The sequence below is a fragment of the Asterias amurensis genome, chromosome 6, assembly GCF_032118995.1.
Source record: "Asterias amurensis chromosome 6, ASM3211899v1".
In the NCBI taxonomy this organism is placed as follows: domain Eukaryota; kingdom Metazoa; phylum Echinodermata; class Asteroidea; order Forcipulatida; family Asteriidae; genus Asterias; species Asterias amurensis.
The window spans coordinates 5,001-15,034 of NC_092653.1; the positions used below are offsets into that span (position 1 = coordinate 5,001).

General features: G+C 38.8%; 1 protein-coding gene across 1 annotated transcript; it reads right to left on the minus strand.

Annotated features, from left to right (window-relative positions):
- Positions 1 to 1,455: 1,455 nt before the first annotated feature.
- Positions 1,456 to 9,749, minus strand: LOC139939025 (dehydrogenase/reductase SDR family member 11-like). Its single transcript, XM_071934737.1, has 8 exons — positions 9,636 to 9,749; positions 5,854 to 6,015; positions 5,472 to 5,705; positions 4,986 to 5,080; positions 3,919 to 4,048; positions 3,514 to 3,612; positions 2,654 to 2,719; positions 1,456 to 2,479 (listed from the first exon to the last, which is right to left on the minus strand). Exons 2-8 carry the CDS (start codon positions 6,004 to 6,006, stop codon positions 2,438 to 2,440), a joined length of 819 nt encoding a protein of 272 aa, XP_071790838.1. The 5' UTR covers positions 6,007 to 6,015; positions 9,636 to 9,749; the 3' UTR covers positions 1,456 to 2,437.
- Between the last annotated feature and the right edge of the window lie 285 nt (positions 9,750 to 10,034).

Below are 10,034 nucleotides of genomic sequence, written 5' to 3' on the forward strand. Positions count from 1 at the left end.
GGACATACCAACGGGGTGCTCTTAACAACAAGTTAGAGTTGTCCTTGATGTACACTGCACAAAAAGTTAGACTTGGACGGATTGAATATCTTATGGGTTTCTTTGGATCTATTCATTTTACTAAGGGTGAGACTCGGTGGACAGCGAGGTTTGTAGGCACTATTGTTCAGGGCAAGGAATCGTTATGAAAGTAGTCTCTGAGGAGCTAGATATGTAGCTAATAATATGTAGCCCTTTTGCAATTTTCCCTGACGGATTGCGCATATGTAGCCTCCAAAAAGCTACACCATCTAGCCTCCGAGGAGCTAGATATGTAGCCCTTTTTTCAATTTTCCCTGACGGATTGCGGCTATGTAGCCTCCAAAAAGCTACACCATCTAGCTTTCGAGGAGCTTATTATGTAGCCCTTTTGCAATTTTCCCTGAAGGATTGCGGCTATGTAGCCTCCAAAAAGCTACACCATCTAGCCTCCGAGGAGCTAGATAGGTAGCCCTTTTTCAATTTTCCCCTGACGGATTGCGGCTATGTAGCCTCCAAAAAGCTACACCATCTAGCCTCTGAAAGCTACATGTAGCCTCTGCTCAGTAAAACAGCTACATATCTAGCCTCCAAAAAATACATGCCGCCATTGTTTCGGTAAAAGGGTTACACATGTAGCCTTTCCTGAGTAAAAAACGGCTACATAATATCTAGCCTCTAAAATCTACATGCCGGCATTGTTTCGGTAAAAGGGTTACACATGTAGCCTTTCCTGAGTAAAACGGCTACATATCTAGCCTCTAAAATCTACATGCCGCCATTGTTTCGGTAGAAGGGCTCCACATCTAGCCTCCGAAAGCTACATGTAGCCTTTCCTGAGTAAAACGGCTACAAATCTAGCCTCCAAAAAATACATGCCGCCATTGTTTCGGTAAAAGGGTTACACATGTAGCCTTTCCTGAGTAAAACGGCTACATATCTAGCCTCTAAAATCTACATGCCGCCATTGTTTCGGTAGAAGGGCTCCACATCTAGCCTCCGAAAGCTACATGTAGCCTTTCCTGAGTAAAACGGCTACAAATCTAGCCTCCAAAAAATACATGCCGCCATTGTTTCGGTAAAAGGGTTACACATGTAGCCTTTCCTGAGTAAAACGGCTACATATCTAGCCTCTAAAATCTACATGCCGCCATTGTTTCGGTAGAAGTGCTACACACCTAGCCTCCGAAAGCTACATGTAGCCTTCCCTGAGTAAAACGGCTACAAATCTAGCTTAAAAAGCTACACTCTGCCGTTTCTCACCAGGAAACGGCTACAAAACGAGACCCCCGACCCAGACCCAGACCCCGACCCTGACACCAACCAAACAAACTCTTGTATATCTCTTTATTAGTGCCAAATACAGAGCAGTGTTTATTGAAAGAGCATTTTCAATTGTTTTTTAAAAATAATGTGAAACAATTTTACAGTCATCTGTTGTTTTGTTGCAGTGGCAAACTTGTATAAATTGGTCCAGGTGGGAATATCATTTAAAAAAAACGTTTTCCCTAAAATGCCTGCAAATGTTGACATACAGTGAATTACAAAAATCGTTCAACCTACGATTTGTTTTGCACAAAGTAAGATTCAAGGATAGATCTTTCCTTCCTGAAAATTTAAACAAAATCCCTTTGAACATCCTCTACATATTTATGAAGATTTTTGGGGAAAAAATAGCCTCGCCCCATCAAATATAGGCCTTTAACTTTATTTACTTTGCTTAGGCAGAGAATATAAAAACTTCGCTGATGCCATTTCTACTCGTTGGTTACAAACTATGTCCCACAGAAGAGACGAATTTGTGCTATAAATTTACCACAAACCGTATTTCTCCTAATTGTTTTAGAAATTGGTTCAAATTTTATCCCAAGTCTCATTCTATGTCAATTTACAGACATTCGACCTCTTGCCGTGACTTTCGAAATGTTTAAAATAAACCAATCAACCAATAAGCATACCTCTACAAAACCTTTATCAATCATCCCCATTCTTTCACCGTTGTAAAGGTAAATCCATGACCTACTTATAAATGGGCATTATTTGTTCAAAAATTGTCTTGTTCTTAAAAAAATTGCTGCATCTAATGATTGAGTTTTTGTACCCACCCTGTACATGTGTACCCCCAACATTCACATACTTTCAAACCTGTCTCATGGGTACTTTGCTAGTTAGAGCTGAATAACATTATTGAATGGTCTCAGCTTCAGAAATCGCAGAAACCAAGCTACCGCTACAACAAATAATTTATTAAGAGAAAAGAGTCCGACAAGTTAGGAAAAGTACACAATATTAGTACTAGCTAGTGTGATTATTTCTGTAACACGTTCTGTTGCCCTAATTGTCCGTTTATCGTTGGTTGTCTCTGCAAGGCTTGTTACACTCATTGTATTGCTGGGGTAGGGGTCTTTTCTTTTGTGACTTAAGTCTTCTGAGCTGTTGGTCGAAGCATGATGTCATGAACCTTTATAAAGAAAAGGAAGCAACAATCAGAAACATCTAAGATGGATGTTATGAGTTTCTTTTAACATTTATATAAATAATTATTTTGTGCCACACATTATTTTTATGCATCTGACCATGGTAACATTTTGCTTTAATTATGTGTTGAAAGATTTTCAACTTGCATTTTACATACCTGGACATGTGGTGGTGTTTGAAGTATGTACAAAACTGCCTCTGCGATATCATCAACTTGCAATGGCTGGGTATACAATGGATTGGTACAGAAACGATATTGGGATTAGAAATGATTATAGTAATCGTGTTCAACTTAATTAATTATCAGTTTTTACAATTCTTTGAGACAAGGTTACTGTCTGGAGGGAATAACGACCCAAATTTGTGACAAATTCAAGTTTGATTGGACATTGGAGTAATGTAAAATGACAGAAAGTCTAGTATGTAGATAGTTGCATAAACCCTAATGTGCAATGTTCTATATTTCTGGTTCCTTGCAGTAAATATCATATTTGTAACCTTAAAGAAAACAGATAAAAACATTTTAGACCAAGTTTTATTATAGAAGAGCCTTGTCCCAGTTTTTAAACAAGAACTTTATTTATTTCACTTATTTTTAATTACACATCCAACAAAGCAAGCACCAACAACAGGATTGTGAATGACGTATGATAAAAACCCAAAAGGCGGAATAATCTTAACAGGTAGGGACTTAAACCTCAATCTTCATGCAAGGCCCAGGTCTAAAGTGTGATTCAAGCGAGGGCGAAATACACCACTTAAACCTCAATCTACATGCAAGGCCCCAGGTCTAAAGTGTGATTCAAGCGGGGCGAAATACACCACTTAAACCTCAATCTACATGCAAGGCCCCAGGTCTAAAGTGTGATTCAAGCGGGGGTCCACAGAGGTGAATGGCAGCGAAATCAACCATGCAACTAATCTGATGCAATTATTAATATTCTTTACTTCAGGATGGGGGAGTATCCTCCTTCCTTCACCTCAGGCTAGATCAAGGATCAATAAGGCCAATATTACCTCTTCCATGGTTCGGTAAAGTTTGTTTGCCTTTTCAGGGTCTTCGTCGGGATACATGCGTTGTCTAAACTCTGTTTCTACTATGCCTGGTGAGATTGCCTGTAAAAAGTGAATAAAAAAATTCAATAAGGGGATAATATTATAAAAGAGTAAGCATACAACATAGCAATTAATACTTTGCTTCGCAGAAAACAGCATCCTGTCCACCTAAAATACCATATCGATTTATATACTAACTTGGGGTGAGGTTTCACAGACAGTGTTTTACTGAATAAAATGTTTAACATTTAAATAACATTGTATTGGATGCAGAGAAACCAAATAATCTGATCGTAAAGTAAACAGTCAATTTATTATTTATTACATTGTAATTCTCAGAGGGTTACATATTACATGACTACTTACTGCTACTCTGATTCTGCTGTTCTTTTCTCTTAGCTCTATTCTGATGCCTTCAATCATGGCAGTTATCCCATATTTGGTGACACAGTAAAAGTGTATCTCTTTCAGCTGGGTAATTCTGTGACCAGAAAGACTTGGGGGAAAAGGAGGCAGCTTAATAATAATAACAACTCCTTATATAGCGCATTTCACAATAACCGTCTCAATGTGCTTGCTTTACATTAGTACCCTGGTCATTGGGCCAATAACATTCCTTTAATTTACAGAGTGGAAAACTTGCAGAGTCATGACTTTGCAATTACTTTGTGACGAAGGCCATCCTTTATTGTCAATTATGACCCTGCAAGTTTTTAAACAAACAGTTCAGACTACGTTATCACTCTTTCAATCCCATTTATAAACACCTTAGATTATAAACACAAACACAATTTGAAAAATCAAAACAAATCTGACTGAGATTAGCCTTAGCTTATTGTTGACTAAGCAACATTAAATTTATCCATGTCTTGGGTGCTATTAGCTTGTTGAACAAGTTCCAAACTTGCGCAGTTGAGGTACAATTTTATCGTGCAAGTTTCATTATGTGATCTACTAATTTAAATTGGCCAGTTAAATTTGCGTGTTTTCTGCGCAGTCATCTTATAGTGAGTTCTTTTGAGACCCAATCACCAACAGTATGTCAGAACACTCTGACCATGTTTTTTCTGTAGTTAAACATAGCCACGTGATCTCTTCTGAAACAATCACCATTAATAATATGTCCCTAGTATTTACGAATAAAGTCTACACAATTAGCAATAATTAACTCATGGAATAAGTTTTGAATTGATACTTAAACTTTTTATAAAGTGTTATGTAAATCAAAAAGAAAACACAATTACAAAACCTTTTTTTTCTAAAGACAAAGCCACATGTTGGTGGTATTGTGTATTTATTGATGAGCATTAGGACAACACCCTCTCCCACATAATAGTTGAACATTTACCATCCAATTAAGATACATTGGCTGTAAATGCTTCCAAGACAACAGAGGAAAGAATATTGTCTTCAAATAAAAGAGTAATATTTACCTGCCGATCATAATAATCTGGCCATCTTTAGTTCCTTTCTCTTCCATCTGCTTCACAGCCTCCCGGGTACATACAGCTGGAGCTAAAACATTCAACTAAAGAAACAAACAGTAGTTAATATTTAGGTCAGTTTACTTGTCAATTGAAAACAATAATGTGTAGGTGATTTGATTTTCTTGATGCTACTGTCTCATGTATTGTTTGTTCCATGTTTGGATTAACACTCAATTATAAGTACTAACTTTAAATGCAACAATAAAGTCTTTTAACTGATTTACATTTTAATTTGATTCAAGGATCTCAGTCAAGCTATACGTTAGCATCCTCGTCCAAAATTCAAATTTTGTTTAAATATTACATTGAATTTGAACAAGTTATTACACAAATTGAAGTTGCTTTTATAACAAAATGCTTTAGGTGTTTTTATTTTCAAGAAATTATTATAATTAAAAATCAAAAATAAGTTGTTCCTCAGGATGCACTCACTTCAAGCATATTTCTCCACTTGTCCGTTTCTCCATTCAGAATACCCATACTTCCAGCACCAATAGATCTTGCATGATTTAGACCTGCATTATTTATACAGACATCCACTCCACCAAACTTCTCTTTGATTTCAGCAAACATAGCAAGAATCTCGTCTTCCTTTGTCAAATCACACTTGATAGCATGTAGTGAACCGGATATTGAGCTATCACTTGACAACATCTGCATGTCATCCTTTGGAAGCAAGCAAATGAAACACTTTGATGCAATTTTCTTCCCAAATAATACATTTAAAGACCATTATAAGTTATCATCAGTCTTTGTAAAAAAAAAAAAAAAGTTTGGTTTTGAAAAAGCACTACATCTACATAGTACATCTCACCTGAATAGCCTTGATGTTCCTTGCGCAGCCAATAACTTTCATTCCATGTTTGACTAGCGACCTGGCTATACCTTGACCAATACCTGTTGAGGCTCCTGTAACCAAGGCAACATGTCCAACCCATCTCTGCATACAATCTGTGGTGCCAGCCATCTTAAAATCCTGCACAAAAGTTACATCAAAAAGTTCATTTACTAATACTATAATAAGTTAATAATAGAGATTTTTTGTGGGAAAAACCCACTTTGTTCAAGTGCTACATTATTTTTCCTTTATCCTCTCTCTTGAGTATGCTGCACCCTTCTTCTAAGCTAAGGGGAAAAAATAAGTGGAATTGAAGCTAATTGAGGGCAGATAACATAGTGCAAGGCCAAAGTCGTAAAGAGCCTGAGTCGTACAATTGACTCCTTAATGAATTTATCCATTGCGGAAGAGGCTGTTCAACCACCTCATACTTACTGGGAGTTCATCATTCACTGGTGAAAAGTGAAGTTTTTGCGCCAGATCAGAGCCCTGTGATGCGTCAGATCAAAGGCAGAGCCCTGAGATGATTGAACCTTTAACCTATCAACATGTCTGCCATTGACTACTGTACTGTATTATAACACCCCTTACAAATATTCTGCCTGTTTATTGGTTTAGGGTGCGTCACATGACGCGTCACATGACATGTCTTAGTTTTGCTAGATGACAGCCGTGTGATAGTGCATCGGTTTGCCGTGCGCTAGTCCGAAGACTATTACATGGCGTGCAGTACCCAGACGTCCGTTGCATGTACGAGGATGATAATTAATAGTCTGTAACCATTAGGGATTGCATGACACTACATGCAGCACAGTAAAAGTTTTTGCAATCTGTATTCGCTTCGTCCCTGGATTGTAGCATGTACAGCATTTAGAAATGTTTGGGGTGTTATAAAACAAATATTGACTGCTTTTACTCGTGCAATGGTTAAAACTATGACTCCCTCGGTAATCCCCGTAGCGTTCTATTTTCCCTCGGCTTCACCTCTGGAAAATAGAACGCTCCGGGGATCACCTCGGGAGTCATAGTTTTAACCAATAGCACTCGAAGCAGTCAATATTTGTATACAGCACTACTGTACTAATGTACTAGAACATCACACCTAGTTTTTTATAACCACTTCACTGTTAATGCATGGAGGTAGAAAAAATGACACCATACAAAGCTTTAATAATGAATGAAAACAGGAGAAATGTCCTTGTACACAACACAAGGGAAGACAGTCTGTCACTGCACCGACGTTGAACTTTTTACACTTGTTCAGAAAAAAGTCATCAGATGAGACAGGGTTCACAGAGAGACTATTAAATACGTGTAATTTGTATGATGAAGGTCGTCATGGGCTGGCAGCAATCCAGAACTTTCTGACAATAGTGACATCGTTACATAGTACTCTAAAGACTATTATATCGTAGGAGGTCCTGTTTTCGAGGTGTCCCTAAAATTGTGGCAAATCTTTTACCTCTCTGTACGTGATGTAAACAGTCCCTAGATAAAAATTGTGTGGTTTTATTTGCCAAGCACAGAGTCTCCTCTCCCTTGACCAAAACTTAGAAACACGTAAGGCTCCACCGGTTATTTGCACTTGTAATGCAAAAAGTTTGGTACTTTACGCATTTCTACAAGGTACAAAAATATGTCATAATGTTGAGGCCATATAAAAATATTTGCCCACCCAAAAAATTTCATCAAACACTATTTCAATTCACAATTCATGATGATCAAATCATGTGACTGAATATTTTGATGAGCATTCTGAAAAAAAAATACAGAGGCTTAAAGAAGCCATGTGCCTTATATCATTTTCTAAGATTTTTTAACCCTCATATCAATATTATTATTAATATTAAAATTTAAACATCAGCTTGTTGATTCAATTATCACTGTTTATTTATACGCTTTATTATAAATATTAAGAAAAAATGGGGAAAAAAATAAATAAAAATCAGATTTGAAAGCCAATAATTATTCACACTTTTTATTAAATTATTTATTTTTGTTATTTTTTGCAAATAACCATGGTAATTTTTAAAATTTAATTAAAAAATATTTTGAATAAAACGAAGACAACTGCTGGCTATAGAGTCATACACACAGAGTCTCAAAGAACACTTGTAGTTGTAGTCACTGCAGATGTTTCTTCCATGTATGGGTTCACCGGGAAACCATACTTTCTTGTTTGCCGTGAAAACAGGAAAAACTCAAAACAAATGGGGCCAGTTGAAGTCATCGAAGATCGGTGTGTAGTGTGAACATTTCAATGTCCATCAAGTTTGAATATAATGTTTGCATACAAGTTTGTGGAAGTGTCGTGGCCGAGCGGTTAAGATCACCGAATTCAAACTCTGGTGTTTCTGACACTTGTGTCCTTAAGCAAGACAATTAACCATTGCTTCGTCCTTCGGATGGGACGTAAAGCCGGTGGTCCCATGTGTTGTGTAACGCATGTAAAAGAACCCAGTGCACTTATCGAAAAGAGAAGGGGTTCGCCCCAGTGTTCCTGGCTGTGGCTGCTGTATGCGTCGTAGCACCTTGTAAACCATTAAAAGGTGCTAACTAATATTGGGTCTCAAAATTCATCACTGCAATAACCTATCTTTCTGTAAGTTTGTATATGTTGGGCGCGATCGGTCAATCTGCGCGATCAACCGATCGCGCTGCGCTATTGAACGATCAAATTAAGATCAATTGGTCGCGCAGCAATCGGTCGATCGCGCAACAATCGGTCGATCGCGCAACAATCGGTCGATCGCGCAATGACATCTTTGCGCGATTGATCGATTGCGCTACGAGTATTTTTTCCCGTTATCAGCGGATCGCGCAGGAAAGGCTTTGCGCGATCTACCGATCGTGCAGGAATGGGTTTGCGCGATCGACCGATAGTGCAGGAAAAGTTTTGCGCAATCAACCGATCGTGCAGGAAAAGTTTTGCGCGATCTACCGATCGTGCAGGAATGGGTTTGCGCGATCGACAGATCGTGCAGGAATGGTTACGCGCGTTCGACCGATCGTGCAGGTAAACTATTCCTTAGGGCGATTTCTCACAGCAATAAAATCATAGCAGGACAAATTTTCAGTATCACCATAGTGATTTATATAGTGAAGTCACACTACGATTGATTTGCAGTTACAATCAATGTTACATCTTTGTGAATTCGGCCCCTGAACATCAGCCGATCGCGCCAAACAATTCCTGCACAATCGGCCGACCGCGCAAAACCATTCCTGCACAATCGGCCGATCACTCATAACCATTCCTGCACAATCGGCCGATCGCGCAAAATCATTCCTGCACAATCGGCCGATCGCGCAAAATCATTCCTGCACAATCGGCCGATCGCGCCGAGCCATTCCCGCACGATCGGTTGATCGCACGATCGGTTGATCGCGCATGTTCGTTGCCGAATGTTGCGCGATCGACCGATTGTTGCGCGATCGACCGATTGATGCGCGATCAACCGATTGCTGCGCGATCGACCGATTGCTGCGCGACCAATAGATATTTCAATAGCGCAGCGCGATCGGTCGATAGCGCAGCGCGATCGGTTGATCGCGCAGATTGACCGATCGCGCCCAACATATATACTCAGCGCCTTGAGTACCTTGTTTGGTAGATACGTGCGCTATATAAGACTTCGTTATTATAAGTTCATATTAACAAATGAAGATAATTAGGGCATCGGTTGATATTTGGCATCATTCTTTTTTCAAAGAAAAAGGCATAATAGCGTGAAAACTGGTAAGAGGAGGATACTTACAGCATATGACTTCTTGCTTGCAGCAGTCAGTGCCTTCCTTTCCCATTCTCAGGCTCCCAAGGAGGTACTACACAGTACAGCTCTGAATGAGCTCGCGTATACGATTGTATATGCAGAAGTCAGGTGGTGTGTACTTGGAGAGCGCCACCAATAGTTTATGAGAGCGAAAAGTCGGGCCAGGATAGGAAGTTTCCTCGCAGTGAACATTATTGATTGGTAATTACTCGAAATAGTTATGAGCATAAAACCTTTACTTGGTAACGAGTGAGTATTGGGGAGCTGTTGGTAGTATAACACATTGTGATAAACTGCTCCCTCTGAAATATTATTCTTGTTTTTCGCGAAAGAAGTTTTTTTCAACAATTATGATTTCGAACATTTTCGAGACCTCAGAAGATT

What these genes read in the sequence shown, in the direction of transcription:
- LOC139939025 (XM_071934737.1), bottom strand. Translation starts at nt 6,006, where the DNA reads ATGGCTGGCACCACAGATTGTATGCAGAGATGGGTTGGACATGTTGCC. An exon ending in AGTGGAGAAATATGCTTGAA is followed by an intron (nt 5,081 to 5,471) that starts GTGAGTGCATCC and finishes TTGTTTCTTTAG; the next exon opens with TTGAATGTTTTAGCTCCAGC. An exon ending in TTTACCGAACCATGGAAGAG is followed by an intron (nt 2,720 to 3,513) that starts GTAATATTGGCC and finishes TTGTATACCCAG; the next exon opens with CCATTGCAAGTTGATGATAT.